Source organism: Salvia splendens, chromosome 5 (genome assembly GCF_004379255.2).
Source record: "Salvia splendens isolate huo1 chromosome 5, SspV2, whole genome shotgun sequence".
NCBI classification, from domain to species: Eukaryota; Viridiplantae; Streptophyta; class Magnoliopsida; order Lamiales; family Lamiaceae; genus Salvia; species Salvia splendens.
The window spans coordinates 10202860-10217862 of record NC_056036.1 but is presented as its reverse complement, the minus strand read 5'-3'; the positions used below and the strand labels follow the sequence as shown (position 1 = coordinate 10217862).

The following is a 15003-nucleotide window of genomic DNA, read 5'->3' as shown; positions in this document are numbered from 1 at the left end:
GGTGGTCCTGGTCCACGTCATGTCCCCGCTGGACCCCGATGCATAACGAGAGACAAAAGGTTCCCGATGGACCCCGAAGGTTCATGGTGTATCCCGTCGTGTAGTGTGTCCAGATGCGTCGTGTCTCTTCAGCTCCCAATGGCTAATGCACTAGTCAGTAACCCCCGGCGGTTAGAGTCAAGCCATCATGACACACATAATGGTTGTTGACTCCATCAATGCCCAATTGGTGGACTTGGCCTATAAATAGACAGTCACTCCATGCATTGCATACGATTGAACACACAACAAACTCATATCATTTGCATAGCTCTCTCCCTCTTTGCATAGTCTTCTCGTCGAAGCTCCGCCCCCGCCTTTCTCCCGTTCGCCGGAGCTCTGCTGCTAACGGTGCTGCTACTGCAGAGACGAATCCGTTTTATCTTTGGGGACGACACGCCAATCCGAGAGAACTACCAGGGTGTATCTCGTCTTGCGGAAAGATAACTTCTCGACTCGGCTTACAAATTATATCGACGGTTTATAGTTTCTAATTTGTTATTTCAATTCAGTTTATTTCCGTTTAGTTTCTCCGTTCTTCGTTGAGTTGTATTACGTCCAGTTATTGTATCTTTGTATCACGGTCAATCATTTCAAACAACAAGTTGAAACTGCTCCGTCAAATGGACAAGGAGTTGAATTGGAAACCACAGTCAAAGCTCGTTGTTTATCTTGTGAGTTGTGTATCAATCGTAATTCGTTAACAATCTTTAAAAAAAGGGGCTGTAGCAACGAGACTATATTAATGAAATAAATTGCTACAGAAAACACCAATTTTTAAAGTAAATCAGTTTCAACTTTCAACAACTATCTGCCTTCTACTTCAGTAATAGTCATGGAAGAAGCACTTCTACTTCTACCTTCCTCACTTCCAGATGTATTCCTCTCCGAAAAACTAGGGCTCGTGTTCAAGAAAAACCCAGGTTTCTTCGGCTCGGGCAGTACTGTATCCTCACTGCTCAACATGACAACCACAGACGGCATCATCGGCCTATCCTCTGCTGCGTTCTGAACGCATAATAACCCCACTTGAATGCATCTCCTCACTTGCCATTCCACACACGAACTAGAATAACATGGATCCATCAGCTCCAACTCCCTATTTTCCTTCCATAGTAGCCATGCCTGTCATCAAACCAATTCTCAGCATTGAGCACATGAAAAACTACGGGAATCTATATTTCACCTGCTCCAGAAGGTTCTGATAGCAACAAGGATGCTTGAATCCTCTATTCTTTTTCCCACTCACTATCTCCAATATTACTACTCCAAGGCTGAAAACATCCGACTTCACAGAGAACTTTCCATCGAAGGCGTACTCTGGAGCCATGTAGCCACTGCAATCAGCTTCCTTTAGCACGAAATTCATTTTTTTTTGCATGCTATATAAGCTTGTAAATAAAATGGAACTCACTATGTCCCAACAACTCTCTTTGTTCTTGCCATCACTTGATCACCTTCGAACATTCTAGCTAATCCAAAGTCTGAAATCTTCGCATTCAAGTTCTCATCCAACAAGATATTGCTCGTTTTCAGATCCCTGTGGATGATTTTGAGCCTCGAATCATGGTGAAGGTAGAGTAGACCTCGCGCAATCCCCATAATAATATCAAACCGCATCTGCCAAGTCAGCACTGTACGGCTGTTCTCATCTGCAAGCAGTGAAGGCATTGAGTCTAAGATAAGAAGACATACTTTTATAGCTTCAATGGGAAGGAAAACAAATGAATAAAGTTGGAACAAACCGAAAATGAAATAGTCTAAGCTTTTGTTGTGCATGTACTCATATATCAACATCTTCTCCTCTCCTTCAACGCAGCATCCCAAAATCCTCACAAGGTTTCTGTGTTGGAGTTTAGCAATCAAAATAACTTCATTTTTGAACTCTTGAGGCCCTTGCCCAGAAGTACTCGACATTCTTTTCACTGCGATTGCTAGCTCATCCGACAAAATTCCCTAAAACAGCCAAAGAAATAAATAATTTCATTAATCTGAGCAATCCTATCTCTCTGTCCAGCTTAAAGCAGAGCATTTACCTTATAAACAGGACCAAAACCACCTTCTCCAATCAAATTTTCATCCGAAAAATTGTTAGTAGCTGCTGCAATGGTTTTCGATCCAAACAAAGGTAATTCTAAATCCTCATTTTCATTCTTACGAGCTGCTGCAAGCGGTAAACATACGTTTAAGATTCTTACATAGTTCTTGTATAACTGAAAGGATCACAATAAAATATTACCTCGTCTCCTCCTCCTTAAAATGAAGCCTCCAAAGCACAAGATCAACAAAAGCATCCCTAAACTAGCACCCGTTGCTACAAACACAAGCTTCTTAGAACGTTTCCTCTCATTCCAACCTCTCGTATTTTCTACAAGAAAGAGTAAAGCATTATCATTTCACTAAAACCCCATTCATAATCCATCAGTCACAAAAACTACATAAAAACCAGTTACCTAGCGCGGTTTTAGGCACGCGAATGTAGATGCTTGGCCCGGTACTAACTTCTCCGGTGAACTCCATGACATCAACCAAGTCCCCGAACCACATCAAACACCCATTTCTTTCAACGCTCAAGCTCAGATAAGGATCAGCATAAGCCGAGCAGTTGCAATTTCTCAAGCATTCCTCATGGCAATCACCAGCACTCATGCTATTGTCCACACGAAAACTTAACGTATCGGGGAACTTGACACGATCAACCTTCATGAATCCATCCTCCTTCCGGCAATCCAACGGGGGAATTCTACCACATCCACTCGTCCATGCAGCCGAGCTCCATTCCCTCTCAGATTTCGGCGTGAATCCATTCAAACACTCACACACAGGCGATTTATTAGGTTTACACACAGTGTTAACACCACACCAACCGTAATTACTGCAAGTTTCGCTCGGCATAGAGAAAGCAAGGATCCATCCATCTCTCTCTTCATTCATGATGTAACGCTGGAGCAATCCCGACGGATCCATCACCAGTCTCATGTAAATCGAGCTGTTGTAAGCATCGGAGTAGGAGACTAACCTTCCGTTAACAATTTCAGCACCAAAAGCTGGATCGCGTATGAATGGAAGTCCGGTGAAATTCCGCCCATTCCACGGACCTGTCCGGCACTTCTTCTCCTTCCCCGTGAGAATACTCATTTGAGGCAATCCGTGGTTCTCGATCGTGTAAATGAACTCACCGAGCGACGGATCGCCGTAGCTTTTCCACGATGTGAGATGCTTGTCCAATCCTGCGTCGGAATCGTCCACCATCTTCATCCCCGGAAGCCTGGTGTCGCTAGGGTAATCAAAGCTCGTCCATATGTTGGTGGAATTATCGGCGAGGACGAGGTTTCCGGTGTCGAGGAGGCGGAGAATCGGCCTCGATGCGGCGGGGGTGGAGGAATTGGAAGACCATGCGATTGCACCTTGTGCTGAGGAGAGAATCAGATTGCCGTTTTTGGATAGAGTTAGAGCTCCGGTAGAGGTGGTGATCGGATTTTGTCTGTTTGCGACCCAAACGACGACGTCCGGTGTAGCTCTGAACCATATCCCCAAAAATTTGGCGGTGGAAGTGGAATTGGCGGGAGTGAAGAATCCTAGCTCGAAAATTTGGGCGGGAGAAGATAGAACTTGGCCGTCCGAGAGAGTTTGGGCGGGAGAAAGTGTAGCAACAGCAGCAGCCGGAGAGGAATAAAAAATGGCGAAGATGGAGAGAACAGCGCAGAGGATTTGGAGGGATTGCTCCATTTCTATACACTGTTGAGAAAGAATTTTGACCTTTTTTTTGTCTGGTTTGCATTACATGAGCTGCAAATAAGTATAGTATAGTAGGCGGTGATTGAAATTTGAAACAGAGCCGTCTTTGTCCCCAATATATGCAGTCCAGTCGCAATAATTGAATATGAAGATTTTCTACTTTTGATGGAATTTGTTTATCCAAGGTCCAAAACAAGGAAATCTACTCCAGATAAGCTTTTAGTAATTATTTTCCTTTCATATTCTTTGTTCACCAAATATAGGTAACGATAATTAATAATTATACACTGATACTCAAGTTCCACGTGAATACTGGTTAGTATATTACTCCCTCCTCCGCCTCCTATTAATTAACACAATTCGACTTAATATGAGTTTTAGTGTTTATTGCCAAAAGTAGTAGGAGTAGTAAAAAAAAAAGAGTCAATCAATTGTAGATGAATGAAAAATAAATTTGTGTCAATTAATGAGGAAGTAATTTGAATGTTATAGGAATTAAATACGATGGAGGGTAACTCAAATGGTAAGATCTTTCTTCTTAAATTATTGAATTTTGAGTTTGAGTTATGTCCTATGCATTGAACAAATTGTGATAAAAATAGAAGTAAAAAAATCATTAACTCAAAATTATTAACTTGACCGCAGATCTTATATTGTGATAGAGTTATGTTTTGCTACTCTTATTTGGAAGTCAACATTAAATTGTTTATTGATATACTCCGTATCATTTTCTCAATTAATTGTTGTCTAGGACTCGAGAAACAGTCAAATAATATTTATTGATTTTGTTTCAGTCAAATTACAACTTAAAAATATTATCTTAGATGATTGGATTCATGCCCAATAAAGGCTACTGCCAACTACATGATGGGTAATACGAATTTTTTATGATATAATACAAAGTCATTAATGAGAAATAAATTATTGATAACTGTTTTCTTCTTTATGAAATCACGAATGTCTATTTGCTTGACGAACATAATTGTCCATGCGAAAATTAATATGAATACTAGAATTTGAACAACATTTAAGTTTACAGCCTAGGTATTTGATTTTTCATTTTGTGTTTTAATTTTATCAGGAAAATTTAACCTAGCCTAATTAGTTCAATAATGTCACAAAATACAGTTCATACATAATTTTTTCAAAATATCAAAATTATAACTCAAAGTCATATACTCGGCACTGAAATTCATGGTAATAAAATGCGAATGAGGAAAATAGGTTAAGTGGAGACTAATTTGAGATTTTTGGACGACGATAGGTGCAGAGATTGAACAACCAAGCCTTGATTACCTACTAAGATTTCTCAGTATATAGAGAGAGGTAGGGCTAATGTTATCGACTAATAGTCTACCATTTTTCGAGATTTAAGTCTGAAAAAGTGATTCATCATAATTGAATAGAATGATGTAGTAATGTCATATTCATACATCTGAAGATCATCCCAACACTCCAATAAACATAAGTATACAAAATTTGGTTTGCTATAGCTCACAATGCTGCATTTCCTCCTCCTCCTTCAGTAACTACCTGGCTTCTATGTCAGTTATGGTCACTGCGCCGCCAGTATTTCCTGAGGCATTGCTATGTGACAAACTGGAGTCCCCGTGCAAGAAAAACCCGGGCTTCCTTGGCCGAGGCAAGACCGCCTCCTCAGTACTCAGCATGAGCACCACAGCCGGCATCATTGGCCTCTCCTCTGCCACATTCTGTACGCACAATGACCCGACTTGGATACATCTTTTCACCTGGGATTCCACGTACGAATTTTTGTAGCACGGATCCATCATTTCCAACTCCCTCCCCTCCTTACAAAAATGCCATACCTGTCACAGTTTATGCGACTTATGTTCATATCCAATGGCATAGTTAGTGTGTGTGTGTGTGTGTGTGTGTCTGAATCTATGCAGTTTCATTGATGAGAAAATATTTACCTGTTCTAGAAGGTTCTTGTAGCAGGATGGATGCTTGAACCCTCTGTTCTTCTGTCCACTGACAATCTCCAAGATCATAACGCCCAAGCTGTATATATCCGACTTGATGGAGAACTTTCCATCAAACGCGTACTCTGGAGCCATGTAACCACGGCAACGAGGTTTTTATACATTAGTTAGACTCTAGAAGAAAACACTGCATATGCACATGTGTATAAAATGCATACTATGTTCCAACAACTCTTGTTGTTGTTGATATTGTTTGATCTCCTTCAAACATTCTTGCTAAACCGAAGTCTGAAATCTTCGCGTTTAGGTTCTCCTTCAATCAAGTTGATTTCAGTTGTAAATTCTTCATGGCCTTGTCCAGAAATCTTCGACATCCTTTTCACTGCTATTATAACTCCTGCTGAAAGGTTTCCCTGCAACAACCAGATTCAATACAGAAAGTTTGCCTAAATTCTTTATATATATGTATCAGTACATAAGTGGTGCTTTTACCTTGTAAACAGGACCAAATCCACCTTGGCCGATCAGGTTCAGGTCAAATATTTACCATCTCCAGTGCTAATATCTTGCATTAGTGTCATTCCCGGCAGCCTAGTGTCGCCTGGATGATGGAAGCTCTGCCAAATATACGACGAATTAAGGCCAATGACAAGGTTTCCAGAATTCAGGAGCTGCAAAGCTGGATTTGATTCTGTTGTGGAGGAATTGGAAGACCAAATGGTTGGACCTTGAGCTGAGGTGAGGATCAGATTGCCGGTTGCAGATGAAGTTAGAACTCCATTGAGGCCGGTGATCGGATTTTGTCTGTTTGCAACCCAAACTACGATGTCTGGTGTGGCCTTGTACCGTATTCCCAAGAATCTGGAGGTGGATGAGCCCGGAGAGAAGAATCCAAGCTCGAATGTTTGGGATGGAGAGATTAAGAAGTCTCCATGACCAAGAGTTTGGTTTGAAGAAAGTTTGTCATATGCAAAAGTGAATCTGGAGATGGTTAAGAGATACAGAGCCGCATAGAGGAACTCCATTTGCAGAGAGGGAATGGAAATGGAGGCTTATTTTGAGCATCCGCAATGGCGGACGTCCACGCAGAATTCCCACCGGCGTGCGGGAATTCCGTGGTGGACGTCCGCCATTGCGCGTCCCTTCCACGGATACGGAATTCCGTGAAGGAATTCGCAGTTCTGCGGCCATCGGCGGAATTCCGCGCGGACGTCTGCCATTGCGTTGACGCCCGCGGAATTCCGCGCGGAATTCCCGTTTAATGCATTAAATATTTTTTTCGGTTCCTATATATACATCCCGTTGAACTTCATTTCATTTGTAGCACTTGTATTAATAAGTTTCTCTCTCTCTAAATTTTTTTTATATATTCGTAATGGCCGGTAGTGGTAGTGGTAGTGGTAGTGGTGGTGGTGATGGTGATGGTGGGCATTATGAACACATGATGCGGATGATACACGCACGTGTGCAGGAAGCCGCTGAGAGGGAGGAACAAGCGGCCGCGGCGCCGGCGGTGCCTCAACCCATCCATCACCGCACTATAGTCTCCTGGGATCACCTCGCTACCCACAGGCGGTTGTACAAGGATTACTTTGCACCGGAGCCACGGTTTGGGGAGAACCTATTCCAGCGACAGTTTAGGATGCATCGGCCGCTCTTTATGCGTATCGTGGGCGCTTTGGACCGTTGATACGGGTATTTTAAGGTGCGGGAGGTTGCGGCTGGTAAACCCAGCCACACGGCAATTACACTGCCGTAATTAGGCAGTTGGCATACGGAGGTTCGGCCGACATGTTCGACGAGTACCTCCACATCGGCGAGACGACTGCGCGCGACTGCCTGAAGTATTTTTGTCAGGGCGTTAGAGAGATTTTCGGGGGATAGGTATCTTCGGAAGCCTACCCCGGAAGATTGTCAGGCTCACTGGATATGCACGGGAATCAGCACGGGTTTCCGGGGATGTTAGGCAGTATAGATTGTATGCACTGGGAATGGAAGAACTGCCCCGCTGCCTGGAAAGAGATGTACACTACTCGTTTCAAGGCCAAGAATCCCACGATGATCCTTGAAGCGGTAGCTGACTACCGGCTGTGGATTTGACATGTCTATTTTGGAGTAGCCGGGTCGAACAACGACATCAATGTCCTCCAGTCGTCGCCCCTTTTCAACGACCAGTGCATGGGCGTCGGTCCGACCATCAACTTCGTCGCCAACGACAACCAGCACAACATGGGCTATTATTTGTGAAGACGATCAGGTGCCCAACAGATGAAAAGAATATATACTTTGCGCAACGTCAATAGGCAGCGCGCAAGGATGTGGAGCGGGCATTCGGAGTGTTATAGGATTGATGGGCGGCAGTGAAGGGTCCCGCACGGCTGTGGTATGTTGACAGCATCGCCGTCATCATGTACGCATGTATTATCATGCACAACATGATTGTCGAAGATGAAGGTCCAGCACTGACTGAGTGGACCAACGAGGACGCTGATGCTGCGGGTCCATGCCACGGCGTGGCCACTAGCAATGTCCGCATGGGGATACCCCACGACGATGTCGATCGAGTCCGTGCATTCGTCGACATGCGCCAAAAACAAGCCCATGTTCGACTGCAGAACGATATTATTGAAGAAGTATGGCAGCGGAGGGGTCGTCGTTGATGTGGGGGTGAAGCATTATTGAAATGTATTTTTTTAATTTGGTGAAATGTACTTTTCTTTTTTTTATTAATGGACTATTTTTCCCTATTTGTGTCGACTATTTAATTCCATAAATTTCTTACTTCCGGAAATTGTTTATTTGTTAATTTTTTTAATTGTGGGAATTCCTTCGGGAATTCCGCAGGGAATTCCGCCGCTGTGCAGTGAGAATTCTTTATGACGTGGCAGGAGGTGTTTTTGGGAATTCCGCGGGGAATTCTGCCGGGAATTCCGCACCACTGTGGATGCTCTAAGTCATGGAGTTTGCATCAGCAGTGGCGCGGAATTCCCGGCAGAATTCTCAAAAACATCTCCTGCCACGTCATACGGACTTCCCACTGCACTGCCACGTCATACGGACTTCCCAAAAACACCTCTTGGGCAATTCCTTTGCCCCGATCACCACGTCCCGGTCCACCACTAAAAGAAGACATAATGCAAAATGAAAGTATTATGGAATATGGAGAATTGAATAAAAGGTAAATTACGAACACAACAACAAATATAGTAGTAAACAACTTGAGCAATTAGAGAGACTGTGGATAGAAAATAGAGAAATTGAGATTGAGAAGCAAATCCTTGTTAACACAAGAATGGGATGAATAAAAATGATGGGGGAAGTGGGGTATTTATAGGAGTAAAATTGGAAAAAATAAAAAAAATTCAAATTTCGGTCGGTTTACCACCTGAACCTGCTGTTTCGGACCGAACCGGTGGTTCAGTCCATGGTTTCTGACCGGTTTTCAGGCCTATACACTGCCACTTGAAAAAGGTGCTGAACCGTCGGAAAAACCGCCTGTTTTTCTGCACACCTAGCCTGAAAACCTACGCTATAGCCGGAATCCTACCGTTGGAACCGCTGAACCGCCGGTTCAAACCGGCGAACCGGCGGTTTTGAACCGCAAAACCGCCGGTTACGGTTCACGATTTTTTTGAACCTGAACCGACCCGCCTGAACCGCTGAACCGCCATCCGGTTCGAACCGCCTGCGCCAGTATGTGCATGTCTACGTAGAAGCATCAGTTATGAAACATAACGTCCATAAATGGTTTTCTTTCAAAAATATTGTCAACTGCTTTAGTTTCTGTCACTCCATAAGAATTCATCCATTCCTTTTTTGGAAAATAGATTTATCTTTTTAATTTATTTGTATAAAGCTAACAACTACTTACTATTTATGATTTATCGTCAATGAAAATAAAGACTCATTCTTCGCTTGGGCATATATTTAATTTGTCTTATTAAATCATGGTTACTTAGAATTATCAATTTTGATATATGACTAACCAATATTAAGGAGACACGTGTATTTTGAATTCCAATTAGATATCATGGTATCTCATATGATGGTTGACCATCTCAGTTTGTGACTAAAATGCAAATTCTATTAAAGAGGAGTGACGACACCATCAGTCATAGTGACCAAATGCAAATTCTGGTAGAGTGGTAGTTGTAAATTGTAATTGTTCCTTTAACTATCCCTCTTATTATACTCCATTTATGAAAGGAAAAAAAAAATCTCCTTTCCACTTTCAGTCTGAATACTTATAAAACTTTTTCTATAACATAAACTGTGAGATTTAATTTTAAAAATAAGAGCAGAACATTGTAAACCTTGAAGATCTGCACATATCTGAATCCAGCTAAAAGAAATGGGCTTCGAAAAAAGACCTGGATGCAGCTGGAATGCTGGATTGAGGTGAATAGGGTTGTTCATGGCTTTGTTGTAGGAGCTCGTGTCTCAGATGAAACGATTAGGCTACGCTGCAAGGTCTGAGTTTGTTTACATCACGTTGAAGACTGAAATAATGACATTTTTTTACTAGATAAACCGTAATACAATCAAGTAGTTTATACATTGAAAAGGCTAAGTAAATTCTACTTCCCTGGTGTTAATATTACATAACACCCCTAAGGAAGGCTCGGCCCGTTGGCCGAGTGGCTCTCAGCCGAACAAGCCATCCCCGAGCAGCTCTCGCACCAAGCAACTCCCCCACTGAGCAATCCTTAGTAGCTGCCGCACGCCCACACCAAACAACTTTCCACTGAAACAATTGAGAAAATTGTCAAAGTTATGATAAAATTGTATCATGATGTGGAAGCCGGAATCCTTAATTTTTATTTTTATTTTTTTCAAATTTTGGGCTTAGAGTACAAAGTTGCAAATATAACTTGTTTAAGGATTGGTTATTGGGCTTATTATAAATTAGTCCAATAAAATTATATCATTACCGTTTACTTGGTAATATAATTATATGATTGCTGTTTATTTGTTTCATTTTTTGTACTAGTAAACATGTATTGCAAAACAAATTCGGCAATCATGTGGCAGGGTAGCGAAGCTTACATGTCGAATACTACATAGCATTGATATATGAGGTGTAATTTGTAAAAAAAAAATGTATTTAATTTTTCTTCTCGTTTTGAGCATTTACTCAATTTTGTTTTAAAAACATTGAATCAGAACAATATCCTACAAACTTTTAACTTCTAAGAGTATATCATATACACACTTTTAAGTGTGCAAGCAATAATATTTATTTTGTATAGTTAAGGTCATAAAGCCTGCAATTCGAGTATGGCTAACCCGGAACCCGATAGGCTAAATTGGTGGGTTGGCATATGTGCAACTATTGCTTACTAATTGAACACTTCTTATGAACTAAACAGAGATGGGCGTGCTTTTAAATGTAGGCTATTATATTTTTTTAGGAACTATAGGCTATATAAGTATTAATTTTCGCAAGAAAATTATTATACTTGCATATCAACAGATCCTATTTGTGTATATTTATTTTATAGAAAGAATCAAGAAACATAAAGTTACTACAAAAGTAGTAGTAAAAATTTTTGAAATCTTTTTGGCTCGATTAATTCGACGGGTTTTAATCCGAAAAATTTACAATACAAATGGCACATATACAAATAGTTGGACAATCTGAATGGGTTAACACAAAGTCGGGTAGATTACCCCTATTAACATTTTATATTAATTAGTAGGAGTAAATTTTAATTAGGCCATCCACAATAGGAATAGCCCAGCAATAGCTCAGCCATAGCCCAGCCACTGCCACATCAGCAGCACTAAAAATCCTCCTGCCACATCATCAAAACAAGCAAATAGCCCAGTAATAGCTCAGTCATAGCCTAGCCACTAATATCCACATCACTATTAACAAATATATACAAAATGAAATAATTAACAATCACACAATATGCGAAATTTAATTTACGAGACATATACGGGAAAAGTTTAATAATACTATTAAAATTTAAAAAAGTACAATAATTTAAAAAGTACATTAATTAAAAAATACGGGAAAAGTTTAATAATACTATTAAGATAGAGAGAATACTCGTTAAAACAAGTGGTGCGAATGAAAATGACGAACAAAGCGCGTATATATAGTGTTTCGAGAAAAAAAAAATTATTTTTTCGCGCTAGGCGGTGCGCTGGGCGATCCGGGCGCTGCAATAGCGCCGAACGGACCGCCAAGCGCACCGCCCAGCGCCACGCGACCGCCCAGCGCTGCGCGGTTTCTCTCTCCAATCGCCCGCTGGGCGGCTGCAATAGATCGCCCAGCGAACCGCCCAGCGCCGGCGCTCGGCTGGGCGGTCGCTGGGCGCCTATTGTGGATGGCCTTATGACTACTCTTTTTCACCAAACACCCTAAAATTCAAAAGTCAAATAATTTAATTAAAAAGTATCGAATTTTTGTCGCAAGAAAGAATTGGTGTAGCACCAACCACATGAAATTATAATTTCAGCTTCTTGAATTTGTGGCGTCGCTGCAAAAATGGGGTATTCCGGCGCTGCTGGGAATGGCGGCATATGGGGAATGGGTCCATTTCACCATAATTTTCGGCGGCGGAGTAATAAGAAAAGAGAATCGAAGCCCTCCAATTCTGTAGACTCCGCCGCTGCCGGCGGTTACCAGTTCCCGCTCCAGCAGGCCGCCACCAGCTCCGTCCTTTGCTTGACCGGAGACACCATTGCCCAGCTCCGCCACCGCTGGGTCAGAAACAAGGATACTCTCACCAATTCTGGAGATATCAAGGTTAGAGAGAGAGAAAGGATGTTAAATTTACTGTCGAGTGAATGCTGCGAATTTGTGTATTTGAGATTGATTGGAGTATTTGGGTAAAATTTGAATCTTTGAGTGCATAAACATATCTCTATTTATACTTCCCGTTTGCATTGTTTTTGTTCAATTAAGTAGTTCAATAAGTGATTGTTTTTACATTTTAGCTGAAGAGAAGTTTGATGTTCAATGCTAAGTTAGTGTATGTTAATCAGAGGCTTAATGTTGATCACAACTGTTTTCATTTAGTACTTTTTAGAGTTGCTTCACAAAGACACACACACAGTATGCATATCTGTGACATGTTTATCTTAATCTCGTGCCGCTTTAATGTTTATTGATCCTCGTCTCTCTATGGTTTTAGCACAGATAAGAGATCAGACTTTCACTAAGTTTGCTGCGATTTATCTCTTATTCTTGTCTAATTGTTATCTATACATCAAAAATGGTTTTATATTATGGATATGGAGTTGGATATCTCACATCCCAATATGAATGGGATTTTCTCATTTAATTTTTAACCGCGGTCATGTTTTGTGGTGCTTATCTAATGAACCAGTTTGTACAGATTTGAGGGTTCTATTTGTATCTAATGAACAGGATAGATAGAAATCATAGAATCGAGGCATCTCAGACAATGATTTATCCAACAATTCATTGCCCTTGGTTTATACATATAACATATTGATGCATAGCATAGTTGAGCATACGTGGTAACTGCCTTGTTCTGTATAGTTATGTGTCAGTGTGTGCATGAAGCAAGTTCTGTAGTGCATATTGATATTCTTCGTCGTGAATTTCAAGTCTAGTTCCATATATACTATGTCTTAGGAATTTTACTAATTTCTGCTAATGATTAAAGACTACCACCTGACTGCTATTACTTCCCCTTCTGAAGCTCGCTCATTTGGCTCCAAATTGTCGGGACCTTATTTTATTAGTTGCTATTAGCTGTTGTCATTAACACAAGAAACGAATGCACTAAGTTTATTAGATGTTTCAGACTCTGATATGAACCTAACTCGCTCTCGCAGGATATCATAACCACACTTTCCTCTGAACATGACTATATCCGAGCCCTCCGGATGTCTTCATATGGATTTCTGCTCTATGGTCCCGGTTCATATGCATGGTACCAACTCCTTGATCATTTTATGCCACAGAAAAATGTTCAGAACCTGACGGCAAAGGTATCTTCATCTCCAGCCTTCTCACCTCTCAAGAGCACACATCTTGGTACATGATCTTCAAAATGTCTCTTCTGGCTCCCTTTTCAGGTCGTGTTGAATCAAGTAGTGCTAGGTCCGACTGTAATTGGTGTTATTTTTGCGTGGAATAATTTATGGCTAGGGAAACTCTCTGAACTTCCAGATAAATACAAGAACGATGCCCTCCCTACCCTACTTACAGGTGCAATCCTTTTTTCTAACTTAGTGTCCACTCATGATCTGCATTCCTTATGATCTTACATGTCTAATTATGACATTTTTTTCCATGCAGGTTTTAAGTTCTGGATTCCGGTCAGTATACTGAATTTCGGGTATGTTTCTGTTCTCGCCCCCACGGAGAGTGTTTGAAATATCAATTGCAGAACAAAAGAATTATAGCTGTGAAGGATGTTTTGATTTTCTAATAATTGACAAAACAAAAAAAAAGTTGTTTCCTTATGTTTTGAAAGCAAGTTGTTTGTATGTGCAAACCTTTCTATTTTGACATATATATTTTCAATTGTGCAAGCATTCATTGAATTAGTTTGTTCCCTCATAAGGGAAGCTGTTAATTTTTTAAACGCTGTGCAAAACTTACAGGGTGGTTCCTCTTCAAGCGCGCGTTGCTTTCATGTCGATATCATCTATATTCTGGAACTTCTATCTGTCTTCGACAATGAGCAGATGACTTCTGCTCTATAGACTTTACTATGAATATGCCAACAGGTCTCGTTTTAACCACGAGGTATACTTCACTCTATATGCCATTTTGATATCATTCTTTGCTATTGTGATATCTGACCATTTTTTTCATTGACTTGCAGGTCGGAAACTGGTGGAACTATAGTTTTTTAGGCGCTAGACCTTTTGGTGCGCCTCGGTTTTAAATATTCAATATTCTTTCTCAAATTTGTAGATTTTAGTTTCTTCACCATTGAAAACAAGCAGATTTTCTGGAGTTCATAATCTGCAATGTGAAACTCTCTGCATCATCCTTTTTCTCTTCTGTTTTAATGGAACAGTTTTGAACTTGTTTGTTTATGTCATCTTTCATGTACCATATCGTATATATTGTTAGTCTAACCTGTCGTCTAAAGTAACGTCTGTTAGAGTTTTTAACGGACACGATTCAGCTTGAAAAAGGGGACAGTTGATACAACTAAGATGTAAGAAGAATCATATCCTCAAGGCTCAAATAACGGCTTGGCTCATAAAACAAAATACTAGTACGAAATTGGAGGAAAGGAAAAGGCTTTCTCAAATAACTGTAGGTTTGAAGCCTATATTTTGG

General features: G+C 40.9%; 4 protein-coding genes across 5 annotated transcripts; 1 reads left to right on the top strand and 3 right to left on the bottom strand.

Annotated features, from left to right (window-relative positions):
- Nucleotides 1-763: 763 nt before the first annotated feature.
- On the bottom strand, nucleotides 764-3871 carry LOC121804571 (G-type lectin S-receptor-like serine/threonine-protein kinase At4g27290). 2 transcript variants are annotated; one of them, XM_042204175.1, is made up of 7 exons: nucleotides 2493-3871; nucleotides 2279-2407; nucleotides 2076-2203; nucleotides 1785-1995; nucleotides 1454-1691; nucleotides 1226-1376; nucleotides 764-1164 (listed from the first exon to the last, which is right to left on the bottom strand). In XM_042204175.1, the coding sequence occupies exons 1-7, from the start codon at nucleotides 3766-3768 to the stop codon at nucleotides 847-849; spliced, it is 2451 nt and encodes an 816-aa protein (XP_042060109.1). In that variant the 5' UTR covers nucleotides 3769-3871; the 3' UTR covers nucleotides 764-846. The 2 variants fall into 2 exon arrangements, with proteins under 2 accessions (XP_042060109.1, XP_042060110.1); XM_042204176.1 differs by having other exon boundaries at nucleotides 2076-2200.
- A 1435-nt stretch (nucleotides 3872-5306) lies between these two features.
- LOC121803773 (receptor-like serine/threonine-protein kinase SD1-6) lies at nucleotides 5307-5858 on the bottom strand. Its single transcript, XM_042203383.1, has 2 exons — nucleotides 5715-5858; nucleotides 5307-5606 (listed from the first exon to the last, which is right to left on the bottom strand). Exons 1-2 carry the CDS (start codon nucleotides 5856-5858, stop codon nucleotides 5307-5309), a joined length of 444 nt encoding a protein of 147 aa, XP_042059317.1.
- Nucleotides 5859-6068: 210 nt separating this feature from the next.
- Nucleotides 6069-6748, bottom strand: LOC121803772 (G-type lectin S-receptor-like serine/threonine-protein kinase At4g27290). The gene is made up of 2 exons (XM_042203381.1): nucleotides 6271-6748; nucleotides 6069-6136 (listed from the first exon to the last, which is right to left on the bottom strand). The coding sequence occupies exons 1-2, from the start codon at nucleotides 6746-6748 to the stop codon at nucleotides 6069-6071; spliced, it is 546 nt and encodes a 181-aa protein (XP_042059315.1).
- A 5372-nt stretch (nucleotides 6749-12120) lies between these two features.
- On the top strand, nucleotides 12121-14753 carry LOC121805334 (protein SYM1-like). The gene is made up of 6 exons (XM_042205141.1): nucleotides 12121-12480; nucleotides 13539-13694; nucleotides 13782-13914; nucleotides 14005-14044; nucleotides 14313-14457; nucleotides 14537-14753. Exons 1-5 carry the CDS (start codon nucleotides 12220-12222, stop codon nucleotides 14398-14400), a joined length of 678 nt encoding a protein of 225 aa, XP_042061075.1. The 5' UTR covers nucleotides 12121-12219; the 3' UTR covers nucleotides 14401-14457; nucleotides 14537-14753.
- Nucleotides 14754-15003: the final 250 nt, after the last annotated feature.

Coding starts and splice junctions, on each gene's coding strand:
- LOC121805334 (XM_042205141.1), top strand. CDS start 12,220: ATGGGGTATTCCGGCGCTGCTGGGAATGGCGGCATATGGGGAATGGGT. Junction 12,481..13,538: donor CCAATTCTGGAGATATCAAG/GTTAGAGAGAGA, acceptor TCGCTCTCGCAG/GATATCATAACCACACTTTC. Junction 13,695..13,781: donor TTCAGAACCTGACGGCAAAG/GTATCTTCATCT, acceptor CTCCCTTTTCAG/GTCGTGTTGAATCAAGTAGT.
- LOC121804571 (XM_042204175.1), bottom strand. CDS start 3,768: ATGGAGCAATCCCTCCAAATCCTCTGCGCTGTTCTCTCCATCTTCGCC. Junction 2,204..2,278: donor TTTAAGGAGGAGGAGACGAG/GTAATATTTTAT, acceptor TACCGCTTGCAG/CAGCTCGTAAGAATGAAAAT. Junction 1,377..1,453: donor AAGAGAGTTGTTGGGACATA/GTGAGTTCCATT, acceptor AGCTGATTGCAG/TGGCTACATGGCTCCAGAGT.
- LOC121803772 (XM_042203381.1), bottom strand. CDS start 6,748: ATGGAGTTCCTCTATGCGGCTCTGTATCTCTTAACCATCTCCAGATTC. Junction 6,137..6,270: donor AGATATTAGCACTGGAGATG/GTAAATATTTGA, acceptor TGGTTGTTGCAG/GGAAACCTTTCAGCAGGAGT.
- LOC121803773 (XM_042203383.1), bottom strand. CDS start 5,858: ATGGCTCCAGAGTACGCGTTTGATGGAAAGTTCTCCATCAAGTCGGAT. Junction 5,607..5,714: donor ACAAGAACCTTCTAGAACAG/GTAAATATTTTC, acceptor AAACTGTGACAG/GTATGGCATTTTTGTAAGGA.